Source organism: Schistocerca piceifrons, chromosome 1 (assembly GCF_021461385.2).
Source record: "Schistocerca piceifrons isolate TAMUIC-IGC-003096 chromosome 1, iqSchPice1.1, whole genome shotgun sequence".
Classification (NCBI taxonomy): Eukaryota; Metazoa; Arthropoda; class Insecta; order Orthoptera; family Acrididae; genus Schistocerca; species Schistocerca piceifrons.
The window spans coordinates 1,088,787,735-1,088,808,792 of NC_060138.1; the positions used below are offsets into that span (position 1 = coordinate 1,088,787,735).

Below are 21,058 nucleotides of genomic sequence, written 5' to 3' on the forward strand. Positions count from 1 at the left end.
CAGCGCATCCATACCACAGCATATAACCCGCAAAGTAACAGGGTAGTTGAGCGCTGGCACCGCACTTTCAAGGCGGCTCTTCAATGCCACGACTCTCTTTGGACAGAGGCCCTTCCCCTTGTGCTACTCAGCATTCATGTGATCTATAAGGAAGACCTTAAAGGCACAATAGCCGAGATCGTAGACGGGCAGAACATTGTTCTCCCTGGCGAACTTGTGAGCCCTACCGCTTCTCTCCCTCAGTCTGACTTACCTTCCTTCATGGACCACGTCAGATGCCATTTCGTCAACCTCCACATCCCTCCACCCGCCAGCCATTCCCGCCCTATGGTTCACATCCCAAAATCTCTGAACAATTGCGAGTACATCATGCTCCATGATGACACTGTCCATGCTCCCCTCCAACCCCCATATACCGGTCCATACCGAGTTCTCCGGTGCTCAGCCAACACCTATGACATCAAGATAAAAGATACAACTGTTACAGTCTCTCTCAGCAGACTTAAGCCTGCTCATGTTGAGCCCGCTTCTACACCCCTCCAGGCCACAACCACACCACTCACTGTCATGGCTCACGATGTTCCAACCACTCCCTCCACATTGGACTTAATCACTCAGTCGTGTGACTTCCAGCTCCAATCCAAGCTCTTCTCTGACCTCACCCTCTACTCCGGTCTCATGCACTCCGTCAAGTGATCACATGCTACCCACGTCAAGCTTCCCTACGATCACACACTCACTACCGAGCCCTTCTCTGGTCCCTTCGACCTCTCCCCCATCGCCTCCCTCGCCCTGTCGAGGTTTCTCACCCCCCCCCCCCCCATCTTTAACATGCCCTTGCTCGAGGTGTTTGTGCCTGCCCCCCGGACATAATCCACGACATCTCTATAATATTACGTGATGACACACTATTCGTCTTGTGTTTCCCTTCATCCGGTGCTCATGACACGACCTCTGCCATTCCCTGCCACCTGGTGAAATGTGTTACCCTCTCGCCCGACGTCGACCTGGACATGCTGCGTGTGTTCGCCACGTCCACCAGAGACGTCCCGCAAACCACCGGCCTACCTGCCGCCACATGACCAGCATGCCCAGTACGATGCTCGGCGTGCTTCAACAACTTCCAGGTTCGGTGGCCAGACCTTCATTTACGACATCTACCCACACAGCTCCCCGACGATGCTGTCGAGCTGACCATGGTCCGGCTCCCGCAGACCACCCCTGCCAACGGCTTAGTCATCCCCCCCCCCCCCCCCCCCCCCTGGCCTCTCAGAAGTATTCCGCACTGCGGAGGGAGTGGGGCGCCGATGAAATCGACACCGGTATCGATCTCAGCATCATCTTTGGACTAAGCTAAACATTATCTTTGTGTGGTTCTGCCATCCAGTTCTTTGTAAGCCTTACTCGTGTAAAGAGGTGAATAAGTGAACTCCTGATTATAAGGTGTTGTTTGGTGTATCTCACCCGAGCATCCACCTCAAACTTTTCCAAAGACATTATTTGTTTCATTTTCTATTGGAGTTTCTTTACTGGATTAATAATGACAGTTGTATCATCAGCAAACAGTGTCAGTTTAGCTTCTTGTTTCAGATGAGAAGGAAGGTCATTCACATATATCAAGAATAGAAGGGGACCCACGATCGAACCCTGTGGAGCACCTAATGTAATTTCACCCCAGTTAGATGAAGTGGGAAACTTCCTTAAATCATTTAAACCATATAAAGAAACTTTTTGCTTCTTGTTCTGTAGACATGACTTCAAATACTCATATGCTGTTCCATTTATACTATAGAATTGTAATTTCGGTAACATAATGTCATGGTTCACACAGTCAAATGCTTTGGATAAGTCACAGAAAATTCCTATTGGTCATTTTACTATTTAAAGACTCTATTATGTGGGCAGTGAAATTGCATATTGCTGTTTCAGTAGCACAGTATTATTGAAATCCAAACTGTGATTTACTAAGTATCCCATTACTGTTGAGATGACTAACCACTCATGAGTACATTATTTTCTCAATGATTTTTGAAAGTGCTGTAAGCGAGGATACTGACCGATAATTATTGACATCTGTGATGTCCCCTTTTCTGCAGGGAGGCTTGACAGTGGCTTATTTTTAACTTTCTGGGAAAATACCTTGAGTCAGTGATGCATTAGATATGTGACAGAACACCAGCTGTAACTGCTTCACATTGTTTTAATATCTTGATAGAAATGTCATCTATTCAAAGAGAACATTTCTTTTTCAAAGATTTAATGATTTTCCTTATTTCACGTGAGATTGTTAGGTGAAAATTAAACTGACTAAGATTTCTCAAAACTGACTCTTCCATGTACTTCTTGCTTTTTCTTTTGAACTATTCTTACCAATTTTTTCACCTACACTTAAGAAATGGTTGTTAAATACATTAGCTACTTGTGTACTGTTGGTATGGTATCACTCTGTAATACTACCTACCCCAGTGGTTACTTTTCCTGTCTCCCTTCTAAAAACATTCCATATTGATTTGATTTTATTGCCTGAGTTGTTAATTCCACCTCTAGTAAACATACTTCTTGATTTCCTGACAACTTTTCTCATCTTGAACGACCACAGACAGTTTCAAGGAATAATTACTAGTTTTGGCCATTGCCAGCCATCTTCAGATCAACAAGACATGCTGTTCTTTCTAAAATGTGGCCACTCTATTTTATAGAACTAAATGAGAATTGATTTATTATTTCTGATAATGATAATGGCACCTGTCTCTGCCCCTATGCAAAATTTTTCTCCTCTCCCTTGACTGAGAAACATTTATAGAGATATTTGAAATAGACTTCTCATTATAATCATCATATGTATAACGTCTAAATGACTTACTCCTGTTTCTAATAGTTTCATACTAACCTTATTGACATAATCTGTATGGTCAATCCATTCCCCATGTCTCACAGGATCTTGCTGGAATAAAAAGAAATGTGAGATTACACACTCTAGATTTCACATTATAGCCAAGTTTTATATGATAACTGAAGTGATAAGTGCAACAGAAAACACCATAAAGCCAAAACATATTAAACAGAAAACAAATATTATGTTTCAGGAAGTTACTACTCTTTATTTTTTCTGTAGAATAATTTCGAACAGGTCTGAATGAGACTGTAAAGCATTTTAATGGAGGTACAGATCAGAATCAAAATCTAGAATTGAAACAAATCAGTTTCAAGGTGGGAAGTGGAGGAGCTATAGCAGTTATTTGTGTGATTCAATATTAATTGGTAATCTACGTGAAAAAAGATGTTAGAGAAAAAGTAATGAAAAGGAAGGACAAAAAAGAGTGTGACTCAGAGCAAAGCCATCTTGAAAAAGTGTTAGCTAATATGCATGATAATTGTTAAGTTTGAGAAAGAATGCTTAGAATGAAAAGAATAACAATAAGAAGAAGACAAGGGCAAGAAGAGAAGGGATGGAGGGAAAATAATAACTGAATAATGGTTGCAGCTTACAAGACCCATTTCCATACATTACAAGCAGACAATTATTTCAGATAAGAGGAGGAGAAAAAGCATTAGGAAATGAGGACAGAGTAGGCAGAAAAGCTTGGAAGAACTTTTAAGCTGAAACCTGAAAACAAAATAAGTCACAACAGAGCATTTAGGGTAAGGTCCCAAAATAACTTTCACTTATTAATGATGATAGTTATCCGCTTTATCCAGTATCAGGTCAGCATGGGAATTTTGTGATACTTCTCTACTTTCCCCAATTTTTCACCATTCTTCTTCTATTTTCTATAACTGTTTGTTTGAGTCCAAGTTTCTTCTTCTTAAACTGGTCTTGATGAAGTCAGTCTCCCTTGTGTGGGTCTTCTTCTTGTCCCCAATGTAGGCCTCCATAACTTATTTTCATATTTGTCTACCTTCCATTCTCTGTAAACATCCTAACAATTTTAATCTATTCTTTTCATTTCTTTCATTCCAATTTTCTTCCTAACATCTTCTTTCCTCACTCTGTGTTTCCTAATTTTTCGTATCATACTCATACTTCTTAGGAATTTCTCTTCTTGTCATTGTCCAGCTCTTTGATGCATATGTCAATACAGATGTAAAGTAAGTCTTGTACGCCACTTCCCTGCACTTCACTGTCACCTCCATTCCCCAGACTAAGCACCTTACACCATGGTAAATTGCATTTCTCTGTTGTACTCTTTTACTAATTTCTGCCTTCATCCTGACACATCGTATTATCACTCTTCCATGATGACTCTAGGAATATACTACAATCCCCTAAAAATCACTCACACAGGGATCATGAGGACAAGACTAGAATAATTAAAGCACACACGGAGGCATTCAACAATCATTGTTACCACATTCCATATGTGAACGGAACTGTTAGAAAGCCTAATAAATGGTACAATGGGATGTACCTTCTGCCATACACTTCACATGGTTAGCAGAACATGGATGTAGATGTAGACCACACTCTTACTTTTCTACACGCTGCATTTCATGCCATATTTCTCAATTTTTTTCATTTAAAATATCTAATTGTTCTTGTATGTCCTTATTGTTGGTTCCCTACCACACAATATCATCAGCAAATAACTCTAACTCCATCTCCCTTTCTCCATGAGTTTCTTATGTCTCTTTCACAATTTTATCCATCACCACTGTAAATAATAATGGTGACACCACTTTTTTATGGTCTCAAACCTGTAACATTGTTAAACTAGTCAGTTCTTCCAACTTGAATATGGACACAGCTGAAGCTTTTGTCATACATTGCCTTCAATATTTTATAGTATGTTTTCCATCTCACATTCTTTCTGAAGTTCCCTGCACATTTTCTCTGGGAAAACTATTGATATATCTTCACTAACAAGGATACCATATGAAGTTCCTCTCACAGATCTGATTCGTATTGACAGGGTGTGTAAGGCATGACCAGGATTAAACATGTGTGAATAAGAGAACACAACTCTCAATTTTTGAGAAAACCAAGTTTGAAAATTTTAGGTGTACTTACATATTTTATATGATCACTAGTAAGCAACGTGTCCACAGATGTACTCTTGTACAAAAACATGTGTATTATTCAGCAACACACATTTTCAATAACTTGCTAGTACCCATAAAAAGCTTAACAACCAATGAAATTCAGTTTAAGAGAAGCTTAAGGATTTGTTGGTGGCCAACTCCTTCTACTCCATTGATGAATTTCTCAGTAGAACCAACTGATTTGTGTTCATTGTAAATAAGTGTGTGTGTGTGTGTGTGTGTGTGTGTGTGTGTGTGTGTGTGTGTGTGTAAATACAATCTAACTTCTGCACCATTTCAGTGGAGTAATGTGTTCATTGTAAATAAATATTATGGTAGTTCTATTACATGTTTATTACCCTAAAACTAAAAAAAAAATTATTATTTTCTGTTCAGTGCATTAGTGTTTGTAAAACGATTCTTTCATATACGTTCATTTAAAAATGACAATCATTCCACTTGGAACCTGTGGAAGGTACATTAGCTTGTTTGTTTCAGTTCTATTATTGTTTTTCTGACATGTTCTACATCCTGGAGGACCTCCTCACTACAGATCAATTGGTATGAAAGTAAATATAATCTAATCTCTAATCTAATCTAAAGAAGAAAGAAAATATGATATCTGGATTTAAAAAAACAGGTATCATGCCTTTTGACAGAAACAAAGTACTGGGGTGCTTGCATCAACTTGGTAAACAGCCCTATAAAAAGTGTAATTGGAGCAAGTTTCATGCAACACCTAGCAGAAAATGGAAGAATATGACAAAAAATACTAGGTAAACTCAGAAATGTAAGAAGTTGGATGTTCCAGCTGGAAAAAGCTTTTGTTCAAAGTTGTTTGATGAGCCGAGCAATAATGAAATGGACTTTGAAGGCACATCAACTTCTACACCTAAGTCGAAAAAAGAGGCCCATCAAAGAAAGCAAGAACCAGCAAGCGAATCAGATAACACTAGTTCTTACAGTCTTTACGATGACAGTGCTTCTGGTGATGGCTCACACCTTTCTTTAACTGAAAGTGGATCTGAAGATTTCGATGAAGAATTTGGTACCATCAGGTCTATCAACGAAGCACCACCGGACCGGACCTAGAACCATTCAAAAGTAACTTGGTAAGTTGAAAGAAGGTGACTTTGTTATTGTCATGCATTAGGGAAAGCACTATCCAGGTTCACTAACAAAACCGCCTGATTTGGCGGGGGGGGGGGGGGGGGGGGGGGGGGGAGCGGAATTAGGCCCTACAGTGGACTGTATGGGCAAGGCCAAAAAGTTCTGGAAGTGGCCTGAAGAAAAGGATATTCTTGTTTATCAGTGGACTGAAATGCTCATGAAACAAGGACACTTTAATATTCCTGGTATGGCTCATTTTGAGTTGGTATAAGAAATTAGCATTAAAAAAGTCTGTAGAACAAAAATACTGCTTTTCCATATTTTTCACATCAAATCTAAAATTTTGTTTTCCTTATAGGCATTTCAATAAGTAAATAATTTTTTTTTGCTACTTTGTATAGTCATTTCATTACCTGATCATTGTGTAAGGGGTCAAAATAGTCCAACATGTGATTTGTATTCAATTTGTATTAAAAAAAGTGAGTGGTCCAAAGTAGCCCCAAGCAGGAGTTACATTAAAAATAAAAATAAAAAATAAAAAAGATAATTTCTTCAAAAAAAGTTGATACAATTACTTCTTTATATTTTGCTAATTGGTTAAAACTCATTGATAACCAATTTATTATACTTTTATTAATTAATGTGCATGTGAAAACATGAAAAACTGGCCCAAAGTACTAAAATGATGCTTGGACAAATAAATAAATAACTTTTTTTCTTATTTTCAATTTCTTGTTGTTGGTTGCAGTTCATCACCTCTAAGGTTAGATTCTTGAGGCTGAATTTTTTTTAACTTTGTGGGTAACAGATGACGCGATAAATATTAAGTAAAGTTGTTGCGATTTAGAAAGCGTTGTTCTTATGAAACAAAATTAACTTTTTTCTCACGTGAAGTTTTGGTGGCTATCAATAAAGGATTTCAAATTGATTCCATATTTTTAGTTTTCTAGGAAGCATTTGACACCACACCTCACAAGTGGCTTATAATCAAATTGCGTGCAAATCAAGTATCGCCTCAGATATGTGACTGGATTCATGAATTTCTGTCAGAGAGGTCACAGTCCATAGTAACTGATGGAATGTCATCAAGTAAAACAGAAATGATCTCTGGATGGATAAAAAATCTACACACTAAGCAGCAGCAGAAAACACACATAAATGAAGGTTGTAATTAGGCAAGCTTTCAGAGCCAGTGGCTCCTTCTTCAGGCAGAAGGGTTGAAGGAGAAGGAAGAGAGGTGAAGGAAAAGGACTGGAGAGATCTGGGGAAAGGGGAAGATTTTGGGAAATTCTCCCAGAACTACAAGTCAGGGGAGGCTTACCGCACAGGATGAGAAGGAATGACGATTGTTGGGGACTGCATCAGACGAGATTTGAAAACTGAAATTTTAAAGATGGACGATAGGGTAATATACAAGGCAGTACTACTTAAACATCATGCATGAGTTAATAAGAGTGAAAAGCTAAGTGCATTGTGCATAACAGGGGTGGGAAGGGGGCAGAAACATCATGCATGAGTTAATAAGAGTGAAAAGCTAAGTGCATTGTGCATAACAGGGGTGGGAAGGGGGCAGTGAAAATTTTTTTACTGAACCCTCGCACCTCTGTACATACAATGCACTTAGCTTTTTACTCTTATTAACTCATGCATGATGTTTAAACAGTATTCTCTGTCTTGCATATAACCCTGCCTTCCAACTTCAAGCTCAGGTTTTCAAAACTTGTCCAGTGCAGTCTCTAACAGTCAGTCTTTCCTTCTCATCCAGTCTCCCTTGACCCAGGGTTCTTGGTGAATTTCCCAAAATCTACCCCTTTTCCCAGACCTCTCCAGTGCTTTTCCTTCACCGCTCCTCCTTCCCCTTCAATCCTTCTGCCTGGAGAAGCAGCCACTGGCTCTGACAGCTTCGTAACTAAACCTTCTTTTATGTATGTGGTCTGCCACTCCTAGTTGAGTAGATTTTTTATCCATCCAATTACATTATTTTGTCAAAAAATGATTTTTTGCATTGCTATATTACAAGTGATTTCTGGCATTCCCCAAGGTAGTGTTAGAGGCCCTCTGTTCTTCATTATCCATATAAACAATTTATGAAACAATCTGAGCAGCCATATTAGGTTGTTTGCAGGTGATGACTGTCATTTATAGTCTAGTAAAGTCATCAGAAGATCAAAACTAGTTGCAAAAAGATTTAGATAAGGTACATGTATGGTGCAAAAATTTGCAATTGATACTAAATAATGAAAAGTGTGAGGTCATCCACACAAGTGCTAAAAGGAATCTATTAAATTTTGGTTACATGATAAATCAATCAAATCTAAAGGCCACAAATCCAACTAAAAACTTACTAATTTCAATTATGAACAACTTAAATTAGGAATAACATATAGAAAATGCTGTAGGGAAGGCAAAACAAAGACTGCATTTTATTGGCTGAACACTTAGAAAATGCAACAGAGCTACTAGACAGACTGCCTACACTACACTTGTCCAGCCTCTCCTTATGAAACTGCAATCACCAACTTTCTCCTCCAAATGCGAAAATACTTTGTTGATGTTGACCTACACAGGGAGAAACAATCATCATAATAAAATAAGGGACACAGAGTTCTCCCAGAAAGATATAAGTGTTCATTTTTTTCATGGGTTGTTTCAGAGTGGAATGATAGAGAATTATCATGAAAGTTTTAAAGGCACATTTGCAGGATGGGCATGGATATATAGCAAACACATAGATATAAGTTCAGAATATAAATATAGAATTACATAAGATATTAATTAGTATAAGCAGTTGTGTTGATTGTGGCATGCAACCACTGAAACATTAGAATAATTATGCAGTTCAGTTGACTTGCTGAGAAGACAGCACCTTTTTTGTTCTGGAAGCCATCCTGACCGGATGTCTTTCTGCCATTGCTGCAGATAATTATTCGGCACACCACCATCATTCTAGGAGATGCAGTCTCACTAGGCATACTCATAGTTGCACACAGCAACAGAATTAATGTAAGTGTCTATATGGCTTAGTTCAGTACAATATTTTGTGACTACATTGGTATTAATTAATCTTGTGTTTCATTTATGTTGGAAGCTTTTGTTCCAGTTAAACAGCATCTTGGCAAGGCTAAAGGTCCTGTGTTACAAATTACATCTAGGTCCAGTGTGAACCAAAGCTTTGGAATTATTCAAATTATGAAGTCCGTTATTTTCAGAAAAATCACGGTCGATTTACAATGAACGGACCTTATGCAAAAATCCATTCTCAAGCATGCAAAGTTTGTATAAACTGACCACATACTATTATCATTAATTATTATTATTTGCTGGTTCTTCAATATTCTCAAACCAGACAGTACAAGCCACGAAAAATCAAAAGGTGGTGTGATGAAGGCCCTGCCAGGCACTCAAGTGTGATTTGCACAGTGGCTATGTAGATGTAGATGTAAATGTAATGCCAAAATTAAGATGAACAGAAGGATGTTCTGGAAAGTAATAAAACATGCAGTAAAGAGATGAGAAAGGAAGTTTAAGCCAAAATGAAGGAGAAAGAGAACAGAAGTAGGAAAAGGATATTTGAAGAATTAAGAAGAAGTAAAAAAGGGAATCAAGGGTACAAGAGGAATAGGGAATTATGAGTTAAAATGTTAGAATCCATGATCATATCAACAGATAAAAGACAGAGCTGGTCTGTGGAGATGAAATAAACAGTAATGAAATAATGGAGGTTCCACAGGCAAAAGAAAAATGGAGTCACAAAGGACATCTTTCATAATGGTGTTACATACTGTCGAACTTGTACAATTCTACAAAATATACTCAAGAGAGTAAACTGAATCTTTCAGTATCATCTTTTCCTATTAATGATATGATGCAACTTTTGGTCAAATTTGTGCAATACTCGGTTTTTGTAAGAGGGCTTGCTATTTTTATTTTATATGCTCAGAATGCAAGAATATGAAAACTCTGGATAGGTAGTCATCCTGATACTTTTATGTTCAATTTTAGCAAAAACAAATAATAACATAATGATGAAAGTTATGCAAATATTATTTCACAGTGACACATAGATCTCTATTTTCTATTGCATGCAATACATGTCACAGCTTTTATTTAAATCTTTGTAAATGCTTTGAAATGCTTCTTTGCTGTATTAATATCTTTGGTCAAGTGCTGTGGATATTCTGTTCTGAGTCAGCCATATTGCAGAAAGAGTTATGTCTGCTGCTTTATGTAACTATTGTAAGACTGAGTCTATATTGAAGTGCAGTATATATGGACTTCTCTTTAGGACTCCAAAACTGGTCTGTCAATGTGGTCATGCAAGGAAACACTGTAATAAATCAAAAAGTCAAGAGTAAAAATTTGGAATCTATTTTACAACATGCTTACATTTTACTTCTAGGAAGGTAAGTTTACATTACAGTTAGCAAAGTCCACATCCCAGGATAAACAATTACATTGTTATTGTTTATGTTATGTTGTGTTTAGTTTAAAGTTTCTACTGATCTTTACAGGTGTTTGATAATTGATTACACAATAAATAAGTTACCTAACAGTATCTCATTTACAGCTAGGCATGATGCAGCAGTTGAGCAGCATGGCACCTGTATGCAGAATGATTTCTAGAGAGGAGTTTACTAAATAATGCCAGATTTAAATAGATGATGGTTGCCTTTATGAAACAGTGGTTGGAAAACCATGGCTCATGAGACACATGCAGCTCTTTGACACCTAGAGTGTGGCTCTTCTGCAAAATACCATGTGTGGGCGTGCATGTACTGCGTCACTGAAACTTCGTTGCCAATGTTGAAACACTGGAACTGTATTTTAAAATCTGCATACTTATGGCTGTAAATTTCACCTGCCTCTGTCTGAAGCAATTTGTCTCCTCTCCAAGGCACCCCCACCAGCATCACTTGCCCCCCCCCCCCCTCAGGTTTTACCATTCTGCACATTCAGAGTGCACAAAATTTCAGTTGGCCCTTAGCATGTGGGAGAGGTGCACATGATTCACGCATGAATTGAGTGAACCAGTCAGTCAGTCAAACAATCTTTTGAGTGTTAACATAATAGAAATAGCCATGTTAATTTCAATAACAAATCAAAAAAACAAAAATTAAAAAATGTACAATTATGTTAAATTATTAATGAAATTACCTTTTGGCACTTTATATTTCAGCTGGAAACTTAGGACACAGAGAGACTTAAATGCTTCCTAGTTTTGTCTGTTCTATCACAAATAGAAAATACCCAAATTTGAAATGTGAATATTGTGTCATAATTTTGAATTCAAAAACATAGTAGTTGATTCACAAAGCAGTTCACAGCAAAATTACTTTTATTATTTGTTAATCCTGACACGGAACACAGAAAAACGGGCTCACAAGCATTTTTACCTGAGCCAGGCACTGGTCCATCGTGGAAGACGGCCAGATGGCTGAAAGTGGGTGGAGGAAGCCATTTAAGAGAGACTGCTGTAAACTGACCTTTTGTGCAAATGGTGGGAAGGTCATAAAACTCTCATGTTAGAAACTGGGAAGATACAGACAGAGCGGCTGGCTGGTGTGCATATACAAGGTGTTACAAAAAGGTATGGCCGAACATTCAGGAAACATTCCTCACACACAAATAAAGAAAAGATGTTATGTGGACAAGTGTCTGGAAACGCTTAATTTCCATGTTAGACCTGATTTTAGTTTCGTCAGCATCTACTGTACTTCCTCGATTCACCGCCAGTTGGCCCAATTGACGGAAGGTAATGTTGACTTCAGTGCTTGTGTTGACATGCGACTCATTGTTCTACAGTACTAGCATCAAGCACCTCAGTACGTAGTGTTCATAACGTGGTTTTGCAGTCAGTGCAATGTTTACAAATGTGGAGTTGACAGATGCCCATATGATGTATGGATTAGCACGGGGCAATAGCCGTGGCGCAGTACATTTGTATCGAGACAGATTTCCAGAACAAAGGTGTCCTGGCAGGAAGACGTTCGAAGCAATTGATCGGCGTCTCAGGGAGCACGGAACATTCCAGCCTATGACTCGCGACTGGGGAAGACCTAGAACGACGAGGACACCTGTAATGGACGAGGCAATTCTTTGTGCAGTTGACGATAACCCTAATGTCAGCGTCAGAGAAGTTGCTGCTGTACAAGGTAACGTTGACCACGTCACTGTATGGAGAGTGCTACGGGAGAACCAGTTGTTTCCGTACCATGTGCAGCGTGTACAGGCACTATCAGCAGCTGAATGGCCTCCACGGGTACACTTCTGCGAACGGTTCATCCAACAATGTGTCAATCCTCATTTCAGTGCAAATGTTCTCTTTACAGATGAGGCTTCATTCCAACGTGATCAAATTGTAAATTTTCACAACCAACATGTGTGGGCTGGCGAGAATCCGCACACAATTGTGCAGTCACGTCATCAACAAAAATTTTCTGTGAACGTTTGGGCAGGCATTGTTGGTGATGTCTTGATTGGGCCCCATGTTCTTTCACCCACGCTCAATGGAGCACGTTATCATGATTTCACACGGGATACTCTACCTGTGCTGCTAGAACATGTGCCTTTACAAGTACGACACAACATGTGGTTCATGCATGATGGAGCTCCTGCACATTTCAGTTGAAGTTCGTACGCTTCTCAACAACAGATTCGGTGACCGATGAATTGGTAGAGATGATCCAATTCCACGGCCTCCACACTCTCCTGGCCTCAACCCTCTTGACTTTCATTTATGGGGGCATTTGAAAGCTCTTGTCTACACAACCCCGGTACCAAATATAGAGACTCTTCATGCTCGTATTGTGGACGGCTGTGATACAATACGCCATTCTCCAGGGCTGCACCAGCGCATCAGGGATTCCATGCGACGGAGGGTGGATGCATGTATCCTCACTAACGGAGGACATTTTGAACATTTCCTGTAACAAAGTGTTTGAAGTCACGCTGGTACGTTCTGTTGCTGTGTGTTTCCATTCCATCATTAATGTGATCTGAAGAGAAGTAATAAACTGAGCTCTAACATGGAAAGTAAGCGTTTCCGGACACATATCCACATAACATATTTTCTTTCTTTGTGTGTGAGGAATGTTTCCTGAAAGTTTAGTCGTACCTTTTTGTAACACCCTGTATAGTGGATGCAGGACTGTAAGCCATCCCCCTCCCCCACTGATGCTCGGAAGTCGTCAGGTTCTTTTAGTGAGCGACAGAAACATATACTTCATGGGCATGACTGTCTGGGAAGCTTAACAGCCTTCTTTCAAAAATTGGAAATGGCAGGCCTGTAAAGGTCACTCCATAAGCAAGGGTTGTGGTCCCATCTAGGTAGTTCTTTTTGCTAAGACATGGCCATGCTTACTGTGAGAGCAATGCTTCCCCAGTGTAAAAAAATCTTTTTTCGTACAACAGCGATTTGAGGTGCTAATTGGCTCCTCATTGTCAGAATCCCAGTTCAATGTCTGGATTGGCTACCAGGACAACAGAACAGTCAAGAGGTGAGATTCCATGAGCGGAGTATAGCTCGATTGGTTTGTGGAATGTGGGGGCGGTTTTGTTTTCCTAATTCAGCTCGCATGCCGAGGCTTGGTGGAAAGTGGTTGTGAGGATTCAGATGAGTTCGTCTTCTGGTCCTCCCCTGGTGGAGACTTTCAGGTCTTCCCTTAGTGGGTGAGTCTTGTGGTCTGTATCTTGTGGTTGACTATGAGCCTATGCAGTTTCCAACGGTACCAACAGTGGAACTGGATATCATCTCGGACATATCGTGTGCCATGAGGGTGAACTTATTCATCTTGAGTTGGCCCTCTAATGTCTGACAATTCTAGGACTCACCGTAGTGCCTGTGAGTTAAATTGGTTTGACCAGACCAGCAAACGGGTGCACGTCGCACTGAAATCTGCCGGGATTTCAGGCCTCTGATAGGGAAGTTTCCCGCGTTCTGATAATCAGAACGCCAGACCACTTACTTTGCTTATTATCATGGACATGTCAGGACATTACAGCTGCCACAGCACACCGCTCCTCACCCACAGTGCGCTGTTTTCTGTTGCTGCCTGAATCAAGGTGAAAGAGTAAAGTACTGCTACATTGGTGTAGGGTTGTTAAATGATATTCACAGCTCCCTGTTCCAAGGTGAACCGTATTTTATGGTACAGATGATCTTGGTTGATTCTACACTCCTGGAAATGGAAAAAAGAACACATTGACACCGGTGTGTCAGACCCACCATACTTGCTCCGGACACTGCGAGAGGGCTGTACAAGCAATGATCACACGCACGGCACAGCGGACACACCAGGAACCGCTGTGTTGGCCGTCGAATGGCGCTAGCTGCGCAGCATTTGTGCACCGCCGCCATCAGTGTCAGCCAGTTTGCCGTGGCATACGGAGCTCCATCGCAGTCTTTAACACTGGTAGCATGCCGCGACAGCGTGGACGTGAACCGTATGTGCAGTTGACGGACTTTGAGCGAGGGCGCATAGTGGGCATGCGGGAGGCTGGGTGGACGTACCGCCGAATTGCTCAACACGTGGGGCGTGAGGTCTCCACAGTACATCGGTGTTGTCGCCAGTGGTCGGCGGAAGGTGCACGTGCCCGTCGACCTGGGACCGGACCGCAGCGACGCACGGATGCACGCCAAGACTGTAGGATCCTACGCAGTGCCGTAGGGGACCGCACCGCCTTCCCAGCAAATTAGGGACACTGTTGCTCCTGGGGTATCGGCGAGGACCATTCGCAACCGTCTCCATGAAGCTGGGCTACAGTCCCGCACACCGTTAGGCCGTCTTCCGCTCACGCCCCAACATCGTGCAGCCCGCCTCCAGTGGTGTCGCGACAGGCATGAATGGAGGGACGAATGGAGACGTGTCGTCTTCAGCGATGAGAGTCCCTTCTGCCTTGGTGCCAATGATGGTCGTATGCGTGTTTGGCGCCGTGCAGGTGAGCGCCACAATCAGGACTGCATAAGACCGAGGCACACAGGGCCAACACCCGGCATCATGGTGTGGGGAGCGATCTTCTACACTGGCCGTACACCACTGGTGATCGTCGAGGGGACACTGAATAGTGCACGGTACATCCAAACCGTCATCGAACCCATCGTTCTACCATTCCTAGACCGGCAAGGGAACTTGCTGTTCCAACAGGACAATGCACGTCCGCATGTATCCCGTGCCACCCAACGTGCTCTAGAAGGTGTAAGTCAACTACCCTGGCCAGCAAGATCTCCGGATCTGTCCCCCATTGAGCATGTTTGGGACTGGATGAAGCGTCGTCTCACGCGGTCTGCACGTCCAGCACGAACGCTGGTCCAACTGAGGTGCCAGGTGGAAATGGCATGGCAAGCCGTTCCACAGGACTACATCCAGCATCTCTACGATCGTCTCCATGGGAGAATAGCAGCCTGCATTGCTGCAAAAGGTGGATATACACTGTACTAGTGCCGACATTGTGCATGCTCTGTTGCCTGTGTCTATGTGCCTGTGGTTCTGTCAATGTGATCATGTGATGTATCTGACCTCAGGAATGTGTCAATAAAGTTTCCCCTTCCTGGGACAATGAATTCACGGTGTTCTTATTTCAATTTCCAGGAGTGTATATGAATAGAGTTGGGCCCTACAGTGCATTCACGTAAACAAAGTTAGATGCATTGTAAAAGGGATTAATTCAGGGGAGAATTTGTACAGCTTCCAGCCCATTGTATGGTTTGTCTATCAAACACCATTTCTTAACTGATTTGTGTTTGTCATTTTTGTGTAATATTTATGGCTGGTTCTGCAGAAAGCTGTAGTTACTAAACGTTTAATAAAACTTGTCATTATTTTGTAAACTTAAATTCGCCACTGTTCTCATTCATACTCCCTCTACTATTCACTGTTTTTATTTTATTGTGGAGGCACAATGGTACACCAGCAGTTGAAGGTTCAAGGTTATTAAATTAGTAAATTTGAGTAAATTCACTGATTCACTTATAAGACTCATGTGAGCTGCACATGATTTGAAAGTTATTCCCGAGGTAATAGTTTTCGTTATGTAAAGATAATAACATTTAGCTGCACTCAGAAAAATATTTATGATTAGAGCAAGCGACAGCTTGCAATTTGCGTCACTTGGCCAGGATCTTGAGTATGGTGCTTTTGTGAGATAGTGCGTTATCTTGCGGAACAGGAGCATCTTTTTCTTTTTTTTTCGAAGTGAGACTATGGTGCGCTGAGAGCATTTAGACTCGGGTTTGGCACTATATGTTGTGTCTCAGCATTTTGTAGTATGCTGTAGTCATTTTATTTTATAGTATGTATTGTTTGTGTCATTTATTTTTTTGTTTTGTTTTGTTTCTCATTGTGTCTTGTCAGTGTTTTCTGTGTCACTTGTTGTCTGATGTTGCATCGTTGCTGACAACGTTGTGCAAGCTTTGCGGAAGAAATTTGACTATGGGGATGTGTACGATATCTTAGAGAAGATTTTTTTTCATGGGCTTCGGCATAAATGTGTGCATGATTTAAAAGAAGATCAGAGTAGAGTTGTGGCTCGTGATTCGTTACAACCGGAAACTTACGGAATTAGCAATCGATTTGAATGCTTACGAGAAGCAAAGCTCTTTTTGTAGAATGAGAAAAGCTGCGCACTAATGTCGTCCAAAATGGAACACGAGCCAGTCATTGAAGCAGAACAAGATATGAAGGCGGAAGAAGCTCATTTAAATCACTCTGCAAACGAGGCACAAATGTCAAATGTAGAATACTCCGATAATGAGGATTTAGTTCACTCAGGAAATGAAAGCGACAACGATGGCGAGGTGTCAGGTCACGCAGGATCTGTAAAAACGGGAAGAGGTGCAGTCAGGGAAAGTAACAGTCCGATACCGCGGGCAAGGCATCATAGAGCATTTGAGTCGCGTGCATCTAATCCAGGGTACGTTACTGGAAGTACGCAGTTAGTATCGATCATCCAGTTTATGCAAGAGGCAGAAAAGAGACAACGGCAGGAAGAAGACCAAACAAAGACAGGAGATCCTCACTAATGAAGTGAGTGCGTATGGCATTGTTGGCCGCCGGCCGCTGTGGCCGAGCGGTTCTAGGCGCTTCAGTCTGGAACCGCGCTGCTGCTACTGTCGTAGGTTCGAATCCTGCCTTGGGCATGGATGTGTGTGATGTCCTTAGGTTAGTTAGGCTTACGTAGTTCTAAGTCTAGGGAACTGATGACCTCAGATGTTAAGTCCTATAGTGCTTAGAGTCATTTGAACCATTGCTGGCGGGGAGCCCCATTCGGGGACGTCCGGCCGCTGAGTGCAGGTGTTATTTCAGTCGACGCCACACTGGGCGACTTGCGTGCCAGTGATGAGGATGAAATGATGATGAGGACAACACAACACCTAGTTGACGAGCGGAGAAAATCTCCAACCTGGCCAGGAATCGAACCCGGGCCCGCTGCATGGGAGGCAATCCTCGTTAACGAAATTAGGGAAAGTCAGAAGAGGCAAGACAAGGAGGAAAAGAGACAGGACGAAGTCATGAAAGAAATTAAAGAAATTCAAAGGAGGGCTGATGAGTTTGTCGGAAACGTAAATGAGGTCAGGAATGTAGTTAAAGAGTGTAAAAGCACTGGCTGAAGACATTAGGAAAACGTCAGACGAGGTGCGAGAAGCTATGGTAGAGTCCTAGCGTGAAGCTAGGACAGCCAGATTAGTGGCACGAGATGCGCGAAAAAATGGCGTGAGATCAGACAGCGCTGGCAAAGGTCGAAGTGAGCGCAATCAAGAAGGCTATTTCTGCTCTTAAAAACAGGAACAGAGAATAGTGGAAAAGACAGAGGAAGAAAGGAAAGACGAGCAAACACGTTCCACTACTTAGCAGAATGAGCTGGCGGATGAGATGAGACAAATGTGAGAACGCGTCCCTCGTGAGAAGAAATTCAGCCAGAAGTAACTGCATGTTGTTGTGAGCTTGTTGGTCATCAGGAATGTCAAAGACAAAATTTTGCAACTCAGTCCGTAGCCACATCCACGGCACAAGACCAAGGTACGGCAGGAGGCGCCCCTTAACAGGGCACGATGCTCAGCGGAACACGTGCAGTCAGTGGCAAGTAACGCAGAACGTACTGAGCCAGACGACAATCGTGCACAACTCAGACATGCGGAAGCATTACTGCATGACTGATGACATGAGATGAGGGTACAACAGCATTCAGGGACCGGTCGGCCATGAAATCTTGGGCGCACGCGCCAGGTTCAAATGGTTCAAATGGCTCTAGTGCTTAGCTATGGGACTTAACAGCTGAGGTCATCAGTCTCCTAGACTTAGACCTACTTAAACCTAAATAACCTAAGGGCATCCCACACATCCATGCCCGAGGCAGGATGAACCTGCGACCGTAGCAGCAGCGCGTTTCCGGACTGATGTCCGGACTAATGTCAGGGAACAAAATAAAGACAATATGGGATATAGTGAAAGAGGAGACTGGAAGAACCAGAAAGGAACAGGAGCAAATAGCACTAAGGGTAGATGACATATTAGTAACCGATGGGCATAGTATGGCAAATCTGTTTAACAAGTACTTTATATCCGTTACTGATAGAATGGGATTGTCAGGATCAGTAAATAATGCCCTTGAATATCTGAAACTAGCCTTTACAAACAGCTTCAGGTACATGAATATGTCAATCACTTCATTCACCAAAAGAAATAACTTCCATAATAAAATCTTTAAAAACAAAGCATTCTAGTGCTTACGATGAAATATCAACAATGTTATTTAACGCATGTTCTTGTGACTTTAGTACAATTCTAAGTTACTTGTGTAACCAGTCAATTATAACTGGGACATTTCCTGACTGGCTGAAATATGCAGATGTTAAGCCTCTATTCAAGAAAGGGGATAAAGAGATGCCATCAAACTACAGACCGATTTCACTTTTGCCAGCATTCTCAAAAATTTTAGAAAAAGTAATGTACAGGCAGCTTCTCAACCATCTGACCACAAATAACATATTATCAAGAACACAGTTTGGATTTCTGAAGGGTTCTGATATCGAAAAGGCTATTTACACCTACAGTGAAAATGTACTTAATTCATTAAATAACAAGTTACAAGAAGCAGGTATTTTCTGTGATTTGTCAAAGGCATTCGATTGTGTAAACCAAAACATCCTTTAAATAAATTAGAATTCTATGGTGTCACTGGCAGTGCTGCAAAATGGTTCAAGTCATACCTCACTAACAGGAAACAAAGGGTGTCAGTGCAAGGGACTAGTGAATTAAGTCATCAGTCATCATCAGAATGGGAAGAAATTACATGTGGTGTCCCACAAGTATCCATCTTAGGGCCATTGCTTTTTCTTGTGTACATTAATGATCTTCCATCAGCTACACTGCCAGAAGCAGAGTTCGTTTTGTTTGCAGATGACACAAGTATAACAATAAATAGTATGTCGAGTGTAGTTCTAGAAAGATCTGCTAATGATATTTTCATGGATATTAATAAATGGTTTAAAGCCAACTCACTGACATTAAACTTCTAAAAGACTCACGATATGCAATTCAGAACCTGTAAGAGGTTACCCTCCAGCATATGCATAAAGTACGAAGAACAGATAGAAGAGGTTGACAGTCTTAAATTCCTGGGATTACAACTTGATAATAAATTCAGTTGGGAGGAGCACATCACAGAACTGCAAAAATGCCTTAACAAATCTGTATTTGCAATTCGAGTGTTAGCAGACATAGGCGACAAAAAAGTGAAAAAGCTTGCATACTTTGCCTACTTTCGTTCCATAATGTCATATGGTATAATATTTTGGGGTAACTCTTCAAGTCAAACAAAAGTTTTCAGAGTCCAAAAGCGTGTAATACGTATTATTTGTGGAGTAAACTCACGGACATCTTGTAGAAACCTCTTCAAAGAACTGGGTGTACTAACTACTGCCTCTCAGTATATTTACTCCTTAATGAAATTTGTCCTAAATAATATATCTCTTTTTCCAACAAACAGCTCTGTTCATACACACAATACCAGGAACAAAAATGATCTTCACAAGAACTTAAAAGCATTTACTTTAGTTCAAAAAGGGGACCACTACTCAGGAACACTCATCTTCAATAATTTGCCAGCAAACATAAAAAATTTAGTTACAAATAAAGATCAGTTTAAAAGGAGCCTGAAAGACTTACTAGTGGCCAACTCCTTCTACTCCATTGACGAATTTTTAATAGAAACAAATGATGTATTGTATATATTCATACTATTAGTGTTGTTACTTTAGCTTTTAAAAAAAAAGTGGCATGTTCCACATCCACGAGGATCTCCTCAACATGGATCTATGGAACGAAAATCTAATCTAATCTAAGGTCTAGGGCCCAACTGACCTAGTACACAGTACCACCACCAGAGGGCGCTCTCATCCAAGATGTAATCAAAGATGGCCACCATGATGCAGGTACCATTATCCAAGATGGCGGCAGTTCAACTGGTTTAGTACATAGGAAATGGCGGGAAAAGCACTCTGCCTGTCCTGGACATAAGTCTTTATTTTGCAGACAGTGTGGTCGCCACAAGGTATGGACCTAGTACACATTAGAGCCACCAGAGTGTGCCATCATCCATCCTGTGACATAATCCAAGAAGGCTGTCTGGAGGGGGAAAATGGCTCGAAAATGACTCACCCTGCACTGGGCAGCTGGAGAGAGTAAGGAAGGAGTGTACTTTATTTATTTTGGAACAATTTATTTAGGGATGGAGTATATTTATCAAACTGATACAAAACACACGCTCTGACACGTTTGGGGTCACGCCACACAGCCCACAGATCTGTAAACTACTCCTAAATAACGCTCTGCAGACACGCAAACAACTCCTAACTTACCGAAAAAAATTCAGTACAGACATGCAAACTCCTCCTAAATAATGCAGTACACGGATGTGCAGACACTAAATCAAC

The 21,058-nt window shown here is 41.2% G+C and overlaps 1 protein-coding gene across 1 annotated transcript in view; it reads right to left on the bottom strand.

Annotated features, from left to right (window-relative positions):
• LOC124777829 (serine/threonine-protein phosphatase 6 regulatory ankyrin repeat subunit C-like) overlaps positions 1–21,058 on the bottom strand; it is a 384,246-nt gene that overhangs the window by 58,211 nt on the left and 304,977 nt on the right. Inside the window, exon 16 of the mRNA XM_047253358.1 lies at positions 2,891–2,944. Coding sequence (XP_047109314.1) covers positions 2,891–2,944 — 54 coding nt within the window. The remainder of the gene's footprint in view (positions 1–2,890; positions 2,945–21,058) is intronic.